Genomic DNA, 16,896 nt, shown 5'->3' with positions numbered 1-16,896 from the left:
GTGTTTGCAACTCCAATTTCCGGTTTCTCCTTTGTTCAACCTCCGTTTTGTTCAAGAACCAATCACGTGTTAAAATAGAGCCGAACCTTCTGGAACATGTGGGGTGTTTCAAAATATTTTGGGCTGTTTTGCTACGAATGAGTAGGGTTCGCTCCAAATTTACTTGCTAGCAGTATGGCGAAAAGTAAAGATGCATATACAGTGATTCCAGTCGACGTCGAGGAAAAGGAAATGGAAGAGAAGCAGCCAGCTACGGACAAAACCGATCAAGCTGAAGATGAGCTGGAGGAACGCTTTGATAAAGAGTTTTGGCTGATGGTAAGAATTTGCAAGGTTGTATTTATCGAAATGTTTCATCTCTTATTCACTTTTCCATTCTTCTCTTCGCTTAGTGCTACGATTTGTGACAGGAGTAAACCTTACAAACACTGTACAACGTGGAAACACTTTGTTAATATTGTGTTTACAAATACACTTTAGGTAGCTCGTAGTAAACTAGCGACATTTTGAATTTTTTATTTACGAACTACCTCACCCATATGGCCAATATCAATATACGTGTTACTGTGTTGAACTTTTCGAAGTTATGTAGCCCTCGAGCACAAAATTCGTGCTCTTTGTATATACTATTTGCTACAAAATGCTTGGATTATTTCTGAATCAGTTCTTGAAACAGTACCATGAAATTCAAAGTTAAATATTCACTTGTAAAGGTCATTTTATTCCAAAACCAAGCGAAAATAAATCAAATATTGTTATTGATATGAGTTAAAACGTTAATTACACTATTATGGCTCAGTTCACGTAACTGGAAAGAAAAGTACTCAGGTAGAAGTTTTTATCCAGATCTAACTTCAAATTCTCATAACTGATTTACAAGGAAATGTAAAGCAGCTAGAGGGGAGAATTGATAGTCAGATCTTGGGAGTTAAATGATTAATGTATAATCATTTACCATTCACCCACCCAGAAAGATCTTCACAGCTAAAGTTACCAACAAGTGGTCCTAAAATAAATGTCATAGAAATAACCAAATCAATTTAAGTAATTGTTGAAGTATGCATGCATCATACTTAGGTTCAAAACAAAGTAAAAGATGCAAACCTTTCATGGAACAGAGCATTGGATGAGGTCAGAGTGGATCGGCTAATCAAAAAACATGACAAAAATGCTCTTTTAGTCATCATTCACAAATGGCCACAGAAGAAGAAATACAAAGATAAACCAGAACTGATCCCAAGCTTGGAGTATTTGGTATGTGCTCTAATTTTGCTAAGTTTTCTTCAGAGTGACAGCTAGAGTCCCGCATCAAATTTTTAGTACATTTGAAGGGGTTTTTTGGGCTGTTTAATTGTTTACTCTTAAGAATCACAAACAGCAATAATGAAGTTTTTTTAAGCATTGGTACTGTAAAAAGAAATTAGATGATAATCACTCTTAGGCATTAAGAGGTTATAAGGGGAACATGCAGAAACCGTTTTAAGGGTCAAACGACAATAAACTTCTGTCAACTGAAAAAATTAACTTTTTTTACATTTTCAACCTTAGATTAGTCGCCTAACAGAGATAATTCTTGAGAGGGACACCAAGGAAGACTACAAATATTTCCGTGTTCCAGCAGATACTGATCGAACCCGATCAACACTACTGCACCTAGCTGCTGAACAGAACTTCTTGCACGTTACAAAGTCATTGGTAGAATGCTACCCAGGTCTGATGTACATGTGGACTCGCAAGCAAGATGACAATCCTAGTTGTTTGCCCGTTGAGTTGGCCTTAAAGAAGTACAAAGATGACACAGCAGCTTATCTGATATCTCAAATGAGGCATGATCGGTAAGTTTCTAGTCTCTGTGAAAGTGTAGTGTGATTGTCCGGGTGAGTGTAGTCCTGAGAAGGACTGTTGTCGGTGGTAGTGACTGACGTTTCGACAACCTGTGCGGAAGTCATCATCAGAGTCAAGTGAATAGTTGTTGTCAGTAGAATGTTCTTATTTCTTATTATAAGAACATTCTATATGTCACTACAACCGACAACAGTCCTTCTCAGGACTACACTCACCTGGACGATCACACTACACTTCACCTGTTTCCCCCAGGTTCAAGTGATTTACTGCATTTCTAGTCTGTGTATGGTGCACACACTATGCCGATCTCTATACTTACCAGTCAACTAGGAATAAAAAAGCCCTGTCTAGGAACTTACCACAACTCCTAACATCCAATTATTAAATCTCTCTACATTCTGCCATACTTTTCACTGTAAATCAGACAGGAAAATTTGGTGTTATTCCAAAATGACACCCTCCAGCTAATGAGCTACTTTGTTCTCCCAACCTGTTAACTAGACAACTCATTGGAATTATACTCAGAAGTTACATGCATGTTCATCACGCTGGGAGTTGAGGGCTAACTTGCAAGAGCTAATACGAATCATCAAAACCCACACCATAAAATATCAAAGATTTTTCTATTTTCACTTTTCTTTACTACTTCACTCATTCATTTGTTAATTTTCCATTTCTGCCTCTCAATTTTATTACAAACCAATCAAGTTCATTTCAATAAATCTAGTTAGAAACCTAGTAGCTTGTTGGCTATTTTGCATTTGAATGTGTAGAGTTCTACATGAACATATGTTACTGTTCTGACGAACACCTGTTGATTGGCGTGGCGCTGTCTGTTGGGAAGGCCGAAGAGTGTCACATGTTTTTATTTTTTGATTTTCCTAAATATAATCAATAGGTCGTGATAGAAATAGGGTCATTTTTATTTTCTGTTAAGCAGTCGCAGATGTCGGACTTATGAGTTTTTCTGTCGTTGTGGATTCACTTTTTTTCATTTAAAACACAATTCGGTCTCATCAAAACAGTTACTTTTTAATCTGTTCTTAATCCAGTTCTGTTATGGTGAATAAAAAAGTTGATAAAAATTGTCAGTTAATTGTAAGTTATTTGATAGTGATGATATTTATCTCGCCAATTTAGAAATCTGATTTAGTATCTTGTGAACATGCAGGTGCACAAAATGGTGAACCAGAATAATTTTGATTGCCGGTCAGGATGCCAGATTGTGAAAAACTGGTTACCGGTATATGATATATGTACTTTTATTACTTTTTCAGAATTCATAGACTGTTCCTTTGTGAAGATGATGAGGAACAGACCACAGCAAAGTTTTTTTTTGGACATTATATTAGTTACCAGAACCCAAGGACAAATGAACCTGGCATGAAGGTAGAGAATTTGTGTAAATTATTGAACAAAGGCTACTCTATAATAGATTACGGCAGCTTATAGTGATGGCCTTTTGTTTTTATCCCCTTGAAATACATTTATTATTGTTACTAAAGGTAATAACGTGATTTTGAGCACAATGTGGTGTAAATAAGCACAACGAAATTTTTTATAAACAAAAAAAATTGTAATCTTTAGTCTTTGAAAAATTTACAACTACTACACAAGAAATCTTGTTATTTTTAATAATTTACATGAAAAAAGCATCACAGAAAATCAAGGCAGATGGAATTTTGACAGCTCACCCTGTTTGTAATTTGCACCTGTGTAATACAAATTTGCACTTGTGTTACTTCAAAAATGTACTTGTTTTCAGCCAATCAGATGTGCATATTTTTGTCATGGACGGTATTATTTTTGACACTTTCTTGTTGTTGAAGGGGTGGTGAATGTTACTTCAATCTATACTTTATATGATGGCTATATAGACATATAAGTTGATTAACTTATTTTCTTGCAAACTCTTCTATCATGTTTTTTTGGTTACTGTATATGTATGTACAATAATTATGTATTTTATTTTGATTCAGAAAACAGTTATAGCTGTATTAGACAAGCTTATAAACCCTCATTGTCCATACCTACCACATGGACAAGAGGGTGACGAATATGAGGATGAAATCGAAAGATCTTTGAGCAGTGTTCCTGATGACCCCATGAACTATGACTTTTTTTATCACATACTGGAAGCCGATGAAAGCGGAAGACAGCCAAAAATAAAAGTGGCTACTGAAGTTGGTGATCAAGGAGCACCAATCAGTACTGAAACTGTATCCAACCTGAAATTTAACCACAAGTCACCTTCATGTCTGAGACAAATTGCAGAGAGTGGAAATAGGGTAATTTTTACTAGTGTATCCTTAGTGCAACCCAGATAATATGAAGTAATAATTGATAAGAGTTAACTGCAACACGGCTTAACATGGCTGCCATTACATCACAAAATTTTCCCTCTTCCTACATTCAACCTTAGCATGTTTTCAGGTAGCCTATGTGTAGCCGTACCCTTCCTCTGAGGAGAACCACCCTTCCGATTCTCCTTGGAAGGGGGGGGGTACAATGACACATAGGCTAGTCCTCAGGTTTCCAATAGTTAAGGATACCCATTTATACACCATGGGGGGGTGGGTTGGGGTGGGGATAGGTATGGCGAGAGTAGAGTGTCTTTCCCAAGAACACGACACAGTTACCCAACCAGGTCTTGAACCTGGACCCAGTTTGGTTCTGGAGTCCAGTCCAGCATGGTGGCTACATTTCCAGTGCATCTAAATTAAAACACACATAGAGTGGAATCTTTTTTGATCTTGAACCTCGAGTGTCTAACATTTCAATTAATTATAACAGGCTTTCTATCACGGACTGAGTCCAGTATCACCAAAAATTTTTTTCCTGAAAATTTGACTCCTTAATAAATATCAGACGAAGAACAAGATCGAGTTGAACTCAAATCTCTTATGCAGCCGTTGTTTGGTCTTTTCACGCAATGCGTTTTCTTCCTCGCAAGGAAAGTAATATGAGTCCAACCGAAGCAGCCGTCGGAGGTCGTTGGTCGGGGAGAAAACGCGTGACTGCGTTTCGTGACTGTGTTGCGTAATTGCGTTGCGTGACAAACCCAAGCAGTGCCTGCGACGGAGTCTTGCTAAACGCAAGCTTGTTTTCGTTTATTTAGGCGGCAGTGCAACACCCTGTTGTCCGAATGTTAGTCTGCAGGAAATGGAACAAGTTTGCTCACTGGTGGTTTTGGTAAGAACCTCTTTCGTACAGATTGAATCTTCGTGTGTTCAGCCATCCTTCAAAGACCACAAACATATTTAGTTAACCCTTGAACTTCCAGATCTGATATCTAATTCTCCCCTCTAGCAGCTACATATTTCTTTGTGAGTTACTTACAAGAATTTGTTCTTAGATCAAGATAACAACTTCTACCTGATAAGTCTGAGTATTTTCATCACCGGTTCGTTGGATAATGTATGGATTATTACACTTCTGGAGGTAAAGGGGTTAAGCCAGTGAAATCTATTCTTCCCTTTCGCTTAGACTCCTGTCTATTGTTAAGTTTGTTTTTATGTTACCTCCTTGTTGATATCACCCTGATAAAATCGCTCGTTTTTTACCCATACATGCACACACACACACGCACGCACGCACGCACGCACACACACACACACATACATACATACATAAACTTTATTTCCATTCGGATTTATGAATAGCACTAGACGTGCTAGTATCTCCGAACATATAACTACAAACTAATGGCAATAAGTTTAAAATCGAAAGACTCTTATAAAACCTCATATAAAAATACTAATAATTATATACTAATCCCTACTAGATATATAACTCCTAATGGCACGTTTAAAAGCGGCTAGAGTGTCTGACATTCTTAATTCATCTGATAAGCTATTCCATGCAGAGGCAGCAAGATACCTGAAAGAGTGAAGTCCAAAAGTTGTGGTCTTCACCGCTGGTATCTGTAATTTCCCTTTACCCCTTAAATTATATGCACTTTGACTGCGCTCTTTGAGAAGTGATGTGATATACCCTGGAGCCATGTTGTAAAGGCCTTTGTAAACCATAGTTAATATGTCCTGGACTCTTTTATCTTTTAGTGATACCATATCAAGCCTGTTCAGTAAAGCTGAATACGAACTTGATCTGTCTCCGAGGACAAGGCGAAGCACTCGCTTATTTACTATCTCTAGCTTATTAGAATTCCGTGCTACACGCAATGCTCTGTAGATCTTGGAATAGATAGACCAAATTTTCACGATTGTCATTGTTAATCTTTTTCATCCTTGTTCCTTCATGCTTTCATTATAGCCTCTTCCAATTTACTGGCACTGCAGTTTTGCAATTTTCTCCCCTGGCTTTGTCATCGAGGAAACCACACATTATTTCCGCAAATGCCAAATTTTAAATCTGTTCCTTTTTCAGTGTTCAAGGCTCTTTCTACATCGTGTTTTTAACAGTGTTATCCTTCGCCCTTATCTACGGCTCGACGCTTGACGATCCAACACAGTACGGTGGCAGGGCGAATGGCCTGCGTTTGTTCTGTGAAGTTCTTACCATCATTTTCCTCATGTTTTACTTTTTCGAAGAGGTCAACCAAGCAGAACGGTGAGTTTTTCCACGTTGCTCAAACATTTTCAACAAAAATAGTAAGATTCAAGTTGAAAAGTAGCTTGACTTGTAGAGAATTTTTCAACTGTATGTTGAAAGTAATCCTTTTGGAATCAGTAAATTCTGGGTTGGCAATTATGTGCTAACAGTCCAAGAGAGTTAATTAACTGTCAATTAAATTGCTACGTTTATTTTCAGGGAATGGAGAACCTATTTCAAGGATCCGTACAATTATTTTGATTGGTTGGGTCTAATCTTGACGTTTCTTGTGATTCCTCTTCGATTTGCCAAAGTCAGATATCAGTGGAGCGTGGCAGCCCTCGGTTATTTGTTTAATTTTCTGCGACTCTTCAAGTTTTCGTGCGTTACAAGGTAGACTAACTTAAATAAGTACATCCATAGTTTACAAAAGGTTAAGTTCTTTTGTCTGGTAAATAACTCAGAACTGAGAATTGTGAGATTTTTAGTTTTGATGCGTGGCCGCTATTAATTTGCTCCAACGGTAGTTAGAGGTTTCGCCCAATTACAAGTTCGCTCTCCTCCAATTCGCTCTCGCCACAACGAGTTTGCCCACGCATAGAGAACTTCTCAGTTTAAATACGTCACTCTAACGAAAAACATCTTGCACTTATCGGCTGATAATTTGTACCCATCTTAATCATATTTTTTCGTAGCCAAAACGTTTCTAGAAACGAGGCATTAGTTGTATTTAGCTATCCTTGTCGAGGCAGGTCGAACTCGTCGTGGTGGAAGCGAGCTTGCAATAAGGCGGGAGCTCCTTAAACTGCATCTGCTAGAAGTTTTCCATCATCTTGTGCTGACTTTCTTAATATTTTGCTCTGTAGAACTACGGGTCTGTATACGAAGACTCTTGCCAAGATCATCTATCGCGACATCACTCGCTTTAGTGTGGTGTTTGTTATCGTCTGTCTTGGATTCTGTGGCGCCATGTTCATGGCGCTCAAAGCTACTGGCTCTCAGGAGCTGTTCAGGTAATTGGAGTTTAAATCAAGTGAACGAGCTAAAATGAAATTGTTTGAAGTGTTAACCAGGAATAACATTTTTGTGTTTTTTTTTTCTTTCAGTAATTACGCCTGGTTGATGTTGGCTGCCGTACGAGCTCTTGCTGAACAGCAACCAGTTGAAGAAGATTATTCCAAGTTCAGGTGGAAAAATGATTTTATTTCGTTTGTTACTGTAACTGGCGCGCTGTTTCACTGACAACCGTCATTTTTCGCGTAGCCTCTCGTCCGCTTGTCTGCAACAAGTTACATTTCCTATTCCCAGCAGCTGTAAATTTTAGGAGTGATTCGTAGTCTTGAGTTTTTTCTCCTAAACTTTTTAACAATAAAATTAAATTCGTGACTTTTCCGTGTCATACCGAGTTAAGATGGAATCCTTAAGCTGACGAGTCTGTTTTTTTTCTTCCCCCCTCCCTCCTCCCCCCTCCCTCCTCCCCCCCTATTTTCTCAGTAATCTACTAATATCGTAAGGAGAACTTCCACGCTGTGATTTTCGTAGAGTGAAAGAGGCGAATCCTTGCTAGTTTTAAACATTAAGGAACTACCAAAATACGAATCTACGGAAAATTTTTTTGATCCATTGTGATGACATTTGTTACTTCCAATACCTTGCTCCACTTCAACGGAAGCAATTTTGTCCGGAACATGCATGTGGCGTTACTGCAAGGAACATGCTGCGTCCGTTTGAAAAAGAGTGTTGTTTCGGAAATTTTTGTGATGCCTTGCACGATATTGTGTCGTGTTTACGATTTGTTTGATTTACTTTTACTCGCCTTGCCAGTTCTCGAAAAGGAGATGACTCTTTCAGTGCTCCTTAATGAAACTTTTGTGTTGTTTTCCGCCTGTTAGCTGGTTGTCGATCTTGATACTTGTGGCCTACATGGCAATGGTGATTGTAATACTCCTGAACATTCTCATTGCCCAGCTGAGCTATACTTACAGTGAAGCAAAGAAGACCGCCAAGCTGCAATACGCTATCGATACCATGTTCATTGTGACGCGATTGGAGTACAGTAGACATTTAAGATGGGTAAGCAAAGCAATCACTCCAGTACAAATGTTTACAACGCCATTCACTTTTTTAATGAGCTAGACGCACATCTCGTCATAATGGTAAGATTCTGCACAATACAAACTCTCCTTTCGAATTTCACTTTTACCTTACGTGAAAATTCATATGCCTCTGAAATTTTCCATGTGAAAGGCACGTGAAGAACATTTGGATGCATGTGGGAAATCTTGTCCTCTCCACAAAGTGTTTTGAAATAGTTTTGAGAGTACTTCTTGAAGCGTACGTGAGTAAAACTTGAACTAACCCATACAATCAAGATTCTCAACGTCGATTTGTGGTTGGACCAATTGCGAGTATTGAAACTAAGGGAATAGTTCCGAAGTCCTCATTAGCTCTGCCGGGTAAGACCGTCATAGCTAAATGAATTTTTTTCTGATATTCGCTCTACGTGAAAGATGGTAATTAAGCTGTGGGAAATTCACCTTGATGATAATTAACAAATTAGCTCTGGAGTAATTGTTCTTGACTATTTAAATCTTAGCGGCTAATGTAATTTAGTTTACTTTCTTTCTTTTTTTTTTTTTTCAGAATTTAAGGGTAAAGAATTACTTAGACGGTGACTGGATAAGCGAGGAAGATTTAGCCAAAGGTATCTGCCCTAAATTTCCATTGCAAGTGTTGTTCAATGAACAATATACGAATAATCCGTGTTTACGATCACAATTTCGGTCTAAGAATTAAGTCCAGTAATTGATTACGCGATGTGGGCCATCCCTGTGAAAAGATACGTTCCCTTTTGTCTTCCCTAATGTGAAAGTAGGTCGGTCGGTCGAGCAAGAAGAGATTGTCTGCCGGGCGAGGAAGCCATAATCCAGGACAAGCCTGGATACTAAGGAAAAATGCATGGTTACCCATGCAGTTTCACCCACGAATGCTTTCCTCAGTTATTAACGCAAATCTGTTTCATTTCCAGAACTTTTGGAATACACGGATGATCGACATCCTTTTGAGACAATGGAGGAAAGACTGACTGATATCAGGTGATTGGAAAAAGCTGAGAACTACAAGTATCTTCTTGTGATTGTACTGTAGCACGTTTGTAATTCGGATGTTTACGATAGGCCTGAGAATGAGAAAGCCGAGCGTACCTGGCTGAGAAAGAGGATCCAAGAGTCTTCCCTTTGAAGACCTTTACTGTACCTTTTTGGGACTAATGTTCGAAAATGATGCAGTGATCAACGCAGAAGCTTTTGATCTAACTATCAACTCATTTTTTCCATCCTTCTAGGGAGATTATGAGAAAAGTTTTCAGGAAAGGGAAAGATAAAGAAGCTTAGATGGTCGCGGAAGAAGGACTGATTCTTTTTTTGTAAGTAAATGTGTCTGTTTGGAGAAGGTTGTAAAGTTTATGTTTCTCCTAAATTTCTCTGTGTCCCACTCCTTCAAATTCAAAAAGGGGGAAACTGTAAAATATTACATTTCAGTCTTTCATTTCGTTTTATTTTCTCTTGCTTTATAGTGCTCGTACAGAAGAACTCAGTGCTGGGATCAAAAACTAATCCTCTGCGGATGCGCCCTGTTCCAAGTGCTTGTGGACAAAGTAACATCTTTGTTTTCCATCTGCATCAACTAGGGATACAAAAAACGCAATCATATTTTGAACGTATGATAACAGTCACTTAAAAAGTACACGTACCCTACAAAATTTTGAAATGGACACCGAAACCGTTGGATGGTGGGCATTTAGGAGCTTCTTTGACGGTTGACGATAAAAAAAAATTCGTTCTTTGTAAGAGGGTCTCATGGGGTGATGCTCTTACGGCTAACGGTTAAAACTTTGGCTATTTCACGACTAGCGGTTAATTTTTCCGTTGCGATTTAAGGAAAAAAAGTACGGTTAATATTTTTACGACTAATGGTTAAATTTTGTAATTTTTTTACGCCCAACAGAAAATTTTTTTGCCGCTTTACGGCTAATAGTTAACCCGTTCGAACTTTACAGTGGAGGCAAGGACTAAAGTGGCGTAAATTATAGTGTAGCTTTGAAGAAAGACAATCAGGCCGTGTAGTGTAACGATTTTGTAAAACCTGCATCATATCCCATGGAGTAATGAACTGGGAAAGAAAGTTCCATATTCTGATTTGAAAGTAAAGTAAGAAGTTGGTTAGTAATTTTCTGTGACTCAAGAACAACTTGACCCTCCTTGTGGGCAAGAATACCTCAATGTAGTAAATGTAATGGTGTTGTGAGTTTCATGCATTAAAAGAAATTAGTCGAAGCCTTGTGATCAGGTTAGTGACCAGGTTTCTCTCAGTGAAATGCCCCAACCTTAAACAAAGAAAGAGAAAAGAAAAAGACAACAAAAAGAAAAGGGAAGCGGGAGAAACAGAGTTTTGTATCCCGTCAGCCCCTAAGCAGACGGTCGAGGCGAGGGAGGGGAGGGTGAGTGGGTTGGGAGACGCTCTCCCTTCCTTGCTGGATGAACAGTTTCTATTCCCAACTCGACGCAGCCCACTCGATTGGTGTGGCACGTATCCAAATTAACTGCACTCTCTTCGAAAGAAAACAATTTTTCAATACGACCAAAACTAAAAGTTCTTCACTCTTTTTTTAACACGAAATATCAGGAAACCAAAGCTCCAGCTGGAACCCATATTGCGATCAATTTCCATAAGCCCCAGTCTCCTGCCTACTTTGACGACCGCGGAATTGATTGTTTTTAATTGCGTGCGTGTATTGCATGAGGTGATATTTCAGCCTGACTGGTTGAACGAAGGCAGATGATGTATGTCGCAATATAGGCTACCAGACGCCGCTCGGTATTAAATCTCAGAACTTTGCAAGAAATTTCTCAGTCGAGTTCGACTCCTCGCGCGAGTTCGTCTCTCGATTCGCTAATCACAAGATGAAATCTTTGTTTTTCTTCGCTTTACTCTTCTCGCTTCAAGGCCATTCAAAAGGTAAGTACTTCAACTTGACAAAATTGCTTAAAAGCCTCAAAATGTCCATCTTATTTCGCCAAGTAAGCGTAATTTATTATTTACAAAAGACGTCCGGTGAATCTGCGGGCAGAATCGTTGCGAATAATTTTCGGTGTATCCAACAAATTCTACATTATTAGCTTTATTTACGTTTAAAAACTTTGTTGAAAGTTTCCCTAAAGTCTCAATATTGTGAAATTTTCTCACAGATCCGATAGTAAGGTGTTAATTTGACAGTTGCACTGCTCAGGAATTATAGTTATGAAATGAAATCACTGCTAGATATTGCGACATTACCATATCGTTCAAGTTTCCGTTCCTCTCCGCTTCAGCGGCTCAATCAATAACAAACAGTCTTCCTTCAACATTTGGCTTCCTCTTAAGCTGTTTAGAGACCATCATCAGCCATGAAACAGAAATACAGGATATCATTGCCAAAACGAAAAAACCTTGACTTAATTATTGATTACGATCTGAATCATTATGTGTTTAGGATGCCCATTTTTTAGCCAAGGAAAGTGAAAGGAATTTATAAACAAAGATTTACCCTGCACCCGTTTGAATATAAAAGATTACTCTGATATTTACATATTACTCTCTCTCTCACTGCACGATCAACTATTTATCGTCAAACAATTAGGTTTGTGTGTCTCGGATAGGATCGAGTATTTTAAATTTCCATGTTGTGACGCATTCACACTAGCAAAACATGTGTAGTTTGACCAGTTCTAAAAGTCAATTGCGGAAAACTGAAAGGCTGATATTTTTTTTCGTTTTGTTAAATTTGAAGTCGACAAACGTCAGTTTAAGGAGCTTCTATGGAGAAAACAATTTCAACCGTGTTTAATTAACAAAACATCTTTAAAACGTGTTTTAGCTTTGGTATGAATGGGGTTTTAAATATTAACGTTTCCTTGCCTTTAATTTCTTCCTTTTGTGACGGTGTGTTTTTTACATCCTGACCAAGTGCCCGAACGCAAACTAAATCAATTTTCCTCTTTTTTATTTACACCTTTACACAGCCACGAAAGTCTGCTATGGTAAATATGGCTGCTTCTCGAACGACCCTCCATTTGACAAGTCCATGATATTATTACCCTCTGATCCCGATTCGATCGGTACTAGATTTCTTCTGCATACCAGAACGAACACACAAAAGAACGTAGTAGAAATCCTCAACACAGACAACAACGCCTCAATCGTTAACTCTACGTTTGACCCCTTGCTCAAAGTGAAGTTTATCGTGCATGGATATACTCAGAATGGGGAGAGCGCCTGGGTTAAAGAGATGGCAGTGGAACTTTTGAAGAAGGAAAAGATGAATGTGATTGTGGTCGATTGGGGACTAGGGTCTAGTGTCCTGAATCTTTATGACGTCGCGGCCGGAAACACACGGCTTGTTGGAGCGCAGGTGGCTGAATTAATAGACGTATTGCACCGGAAGTTCCATGTGCCGTTGACCAAGTTTCATATCATTGGACACAGTCTGGGCGCACAAACAGCGGGCTTTGCCGGCGAAAGACTGGTAAAGAGCGGGAAAGTTATTGGACGAATTACAGGTAATACGATTTTCTCTATCAAAGAGAAAAGATACCGGCTGCTTAAAAGGATTAATGTACATCAGGTTAACAATTCTTTCTCAAGCTTGGTATCATTTATGTTATAATTCTGAATATTTATCTGTTATTAAAATACCGCAGGTCTGGATCCTGCGAGACCTGGGTTTGACTTCGATGACGGGCGAACTAGACTGGACCCGACCGACGCACTGTTTGTTGACGTCATCCACAGTGACGTAAAGAATGGTGCAATCGATAGCTCTTTGGGACTCCAGCGACCCTGTGGTCACGTGGATTACTACCCTAACGGCGGAAAAGAACAACCTGGATGTGCAACTTCTCACGTCGTTGGAGGTCTTCAATCCTCTTCTTCATTTTATCCTCTTTACAGCCACTATCATTACTTAATTCCGTAATATTTAATTGAACAAAATATACTGTATTTCGATTGCTTCAGTTGACAATTTTTTTTAACAACAGCTTCGTTTAATACCTGTTCAGGTGCTGTCAATTCCTTTTTGGACCACGGTCAAGTCTCTTTGCCTTGGATGATAGCCTGCAATCACATGAAGTCAGTGGCCTATTTCATTGCCTCAATCCATAGCTCATGCGCGATGAAAGCTTTCCCATGTGGCAACTGGGAGGATTTTCAAGATGGAAAGTGTTTCTTATGCCATGGCAAATGTTCTCAAATGGGATACAATGCTGACCAATATCGCGGGAGCAGGCCTGTGCTAGCGTTTTTGAAAACAGTTAAGCAGGAACCTTTCTGCGGTATGGTATGAGTTTAGGTTAAAAACTGTACATGACCTTTATGGTTTTCTTAACGAGGCAAGGTTTCAAACTTTCATTCAATGTTGTGTTTTGTTTTCCAGTATTTGGTTTTTTGGACTCTTTTCCATGCTTTTGTTTCTGCATGTATCTAACGCTAACTCTTTCTCAAGCAAGGGCACCGGCTGTTAGGGCAGGAAAAAGTATTCGCCCAGAGGGGTTTGTCACTCACCGAAAAAAAATAGGTCCTCAATACGAAAATGTGTTGCTCATGAATTAAATTTCTAGCACAGAATTACCTAAAGTGCTCTACAATTTAAAAATAAGTAGTAATGCCAAAATACTTGGTATGATATTTGTATCTCAAAAAAACTTGAAGAGAAAGATATACTCAGAAGTTTGCCCCTAATATTAAAGATTGGATTAAATTGTTATCAAGGCAGAATCGGTTGATGTTTTGTTTTCCTCGTGAATGAGTTGTTTCACCACTGTTTATCTTTTTCAGTCGGCGACAATTATTACCGCGTTGTTTTACATTCCAAAGCTGGGTCTAACCTGTTCTCAATCTCCAGCATTATTCATGACAAAATTTCTGTCAAGCTGATTGGAAGCAAGGGTACTGTGGAAACAGTCCGCCCGAGGTGAGGAGACTGGGTTCAAAGAGGCGTTCCAGCCTCGTTATTCAAACGCGCCGCCATTTTGAAAACTGAAAAGCATCCCATACTTAATGGCCAAGGGAAACAACGATATTTTGCAAGCAGGAAAAAAAGATATGATTGGTTGTACAAACATTGTTGATGATTTTTTTGTCGCCGCCTAAAGCCGTCGATACGATGCGCAGTGTACTAGCTAAAAAAAGTTATGCTTTTTATCTATTACCGTTTTTAATTTGTTCATTTGTTTACTTTCCGCTCGCTTGTACTGGTGTTTATATACATATAGTTAGATATAGCTCTCTGGTATTACAAAGCTTTGCTATCATGCCCAAATTGAGCACTCTACAAGGATGGGTCATGTTGTGCAATTGAGCCATGCTCACTAGTAACTAGTTTGAGCTCTCTGGCATGGCCTAGATGATACCACAAATGCGGAATTATTTGGGGTGGCTATATGGCTTTACTTCTCTCTCTTAGAATCAGTACCGCACTGATAAGGCCCAGAAGGCCGAAACAGTACTGTCTGCAGTTCATTATACACATGTAAATAACTAAATATATATTTCTTTTTTTCCTACTTCATTCTGTTCTTCTTTCCCAGAAGTGTAAAACACGGAAAGGATAGTTTCTTGCTTTCATCAGCTCGCGATATTGGAAAACTGCAATCTGTCGAAGTCCAACTTAATGGATACGCGTCCTTCCTCAAGAAGGTTGTTGTGCACTCCAAGGCAACGAACAAAAGGTGTTGGAAACTAAGAATATCGTTATCAACCTTGAGAGACAAATGTTAGTTACGAGTTTAGAAATTATCTAACAAAGCTTGTTGTGACATTGCCAAATCTTTTAACTGATCTTGTGCTCTTGATACTTTAAGTCGGGTAGTAATATGCAATTTTGTCATTTGAGGGGACGTAGCGGGTGGGGTGTGGGAATTCCAGAACCCTCACACCCTCCCCCTGAATCTGCAACTGACGATGTCACAACAGACTGTGAAAACTTCGCTTTAGTCGCCGAGCTTTCGCTCCTAAAAAATTTCGCGAGTTGCTTGATCGATGTGTTCATTGTCTCTAGCGGCACGAAATTTCCCCCATGGAATAACATTTTAAAAAAGCACAGCTGGATCCAAAAGGAAAAAAAAAAGTGAATGATTTTTCTAGAGATTCCCGTTCTCAGACTACACAACATTTTACGTTGCCGGTTGACAGGGCTTGCCTGAGAGCTAAAGGTAGAACTGCTGAATGTATCGTGCAGCTATCGAGAGCACACCATGGTTTATTCATTAACATTTCGCCCTCGGGGGAAGAGCTGTAGTTCAACAGCAGTTTTTTTTTCCTCTCCTTTCCAGATACACTGCGTGTTTCAGGAAACAACTGGGAAGCTACTTCTCATATCTGATATCTTATAATTACACCCAGGCCTTCGTGGAAGGGAGACACCGCCATTGCTGAAAAGGTTTACTATATTTTGAAGTTTCACTGTACTTTTCATGTTCTGTGGATTGTTATAGGTCGTAGCACGCTATTTTTAAAGCCTAAATTATTGCTTTTATCGCTTTTTTCCAGGGCAATGAATGATAATAAGAGCAAACCACGAAAAAAGAGACTAAACAAAGCCTCAAAGTACGAAGGTTGTGTAGCTGCTACCATCATCTATCCAGAAAAATGCGGAACACTAAAACATGCTTTTTAATCTAGCATTTCGCCAGTCAGCTTACATCTCTACTTTGGGCGACTATAGATGCTACATTATCACGCCCTTTTTTTTTTCTCCAATGTGGAAAATATTATTACTAACGTTTGTCTAGGGAAGAAGTAATTTCAGTAAGAGGGATCATGGAGGGGTTTCCGTATTTCAATTTTTTTTCTGATTTTTTTTTTCTCTTTTTTTTTTTCGAATTGCCTGTTTATAACGTAGTATTGGGAGTCAGCTTTCTCCACTTAGCTCGAACAACTTTGAACGCGTAATCGTTGTTCACTTTAATGTCTCAATAAAGAAACTAATGTATAGAGTGAAACTAGTTTTCTATCAACTTGAACTTCACCTGGGAAAGAGTAACCTATGGACATGGCAAGTGGGGCATCTGAAGTTCAAGAGAGCTTTCCTTAGTTATGAGAAAGTGATAGCAGGTTATGACAAAAAAAAAAAACAAAAAAAAAACAATTATCACGGTCCCCAAACCTCCTTCACACCTCCCCCTGTAGATAGAATTCTGCGTAAACATAAAGTAACTGCTACGTTATAGCTCACCCAAAAGGCAACACCAGGTTCCTAACGAGGTCAACATCAAAGTATCACATAATTTGCCTCTTCAAAAGGGCAACAAATACACTAGCAAGGAAAAATATTTATAGATTCTGGTCTATACTAATACAAATACTATTTCGGTCTCCAATTGAGATCGCATCTGATCGAAAACTTGCAGGAGTTAGAGGCAACGCCGTGAGAGTTTTGAAAATTACCAAACATGCAAGACGAAA

General features: G+C 38.9%; 2 protein-coding genes across 3 annotated transcripts; both read left to right on the top strand.

Moving 5' to 3' along the window:
* The first annotated feature begins 81 nt into the window (after positions 1 to 81).
* LOC111321225 (uncharacterized) lies at positions 82 to 10,730 on the top strand. Its single transcript, XM_022924046.2, has 15 exons — positions 82 to 318; positions 1,078 to 1,254; positions 1,549 to 1,835; positions 3,123 to 3,234; positions 3,825 to 4,133; positions 4,964 to 5,037; positions 6,232 to 6,414; positions 6,616 to 6,789; positions 7,263 to 7,409; positions 7,503 to 7,583; positions 8,289 to 8,469; positions 9,040 to 9,100; positions 9,425 to 9,491; positions 9,740 to 9,820; positions 9,971 to 10,730. Exons 1-14 carry the CDS (start codon positions 175 to 177, stop codon positions 9,786 to 9,788), a joined length of 2,046 nt encoding a protein of 681 aa, XP_022779781.2. The 5' UTR covers positions 82 to 174; the 3' UTR covers positions 9,789 to 9,820; positions 9,971 to 10,730.
* A 443-nt stretch (positions 10,731 to 11,173) lies between these two features.
* Positions 11,174 to 16,433, top strand: LOC111321164 (pancreatic lipase-related protein 2). Of its 2 annotated transcripts, none has more exons than XM_022923960.2 (8): positions 11,174 to 11,412; positions 12,456 to 12,992; positions 13,134 to 13,346; positions 13,494 to 13,766; positions 14,269 to 14,404; positions 15,024 to 15,161; positions 15,765 to 15,871; positions 15,982 to 16,433. In XM_022923960.2, exons 1-7 carry the CDS (start codon positions 11,358 to 11,360, stop codon positions 15,865 to 15,867), a joined length of 1,455 nt encoding a protein of 484 aa, XP_022779695.2. In that variant the 5' UTR covers positions 11,174 to 11,357; the 3' UTR covers positions 15,868 to 15,871; positions 15,982 to 16,433. The 2 variants fall into 2 exon arrangements, with proteins under 2 accessions (XP_022779695.2, XP_022779694.2); XM_022923959.2 differs by having other exon boundaries at positions 11,175 to 11,412; positions 15,021 to 15,161.
* The last annotated feature ends 463 nt before the right edge of the window (positions 16,434 to 16,896 follow it).

This window comes from Stylophora pistillata, chromosome 11 (assembly GCF_964205215.1).
Source record: "Stylophora pistillata chromosome 11, jaStyPist1.2, whole genome shotgun sequence".
NCBI classification, from domain to species: domain Eukaryota; kingdom Metazoa; phylum Cnidaria; class Anthozoa; order Scleractinia; family Pocilloporidae; genus Stylophora; species Stylophora pistillata.
This window is presented reverse-complemented; position numbering and strand designations above follow the sequence as displayed.

Bases quoted from the DNA above. Each gene is read 5' to 3' on its own strand.
- LOC111321225 (XM_022924046.2), top strand. From the start codon at position 175: ATGGCGAAAAGTAAAGATGCATATACAGTGATTCCAGTCGACGTCGAG. The intron at 1,836-3,122 runs GTAAGTTTCTAG...TTACTTTTTCAG, and splicing joins TCTCAAATGAGGCATGATCG to AATTCATAGACTGTTCCTTT. The intron at 5,038-6,231 runs GTAAGAACCTCT...TTCCTTTTTCAG, and splicing joins TTTGCTCACTGGTGGTTTTG to TGTTCAAGGCTCTTTCTACA.
- LOC111321164 (XM_022923959.2), top strand. From the start codon at position 11,358: ATGAAATCTTTGTTTTTCTTCGCTTTACTCTTCTCGCTTCAAGGCCAT. The intron at 13,767-14,268 runs GTATGGTATGAG...TATCTTTTTCAG, and splicing joins TAAGCAGGAACCTTTCTGCG to TCGGCGACAATTATTACCGC. The intron at 14,405-15,020 runs GTGAGGAGACTG...CTTCTTTCCCAG, and splicing joins GTGGAAACAGTCCGCCCGAG to AAGTGTAAAACACGGAAAGG.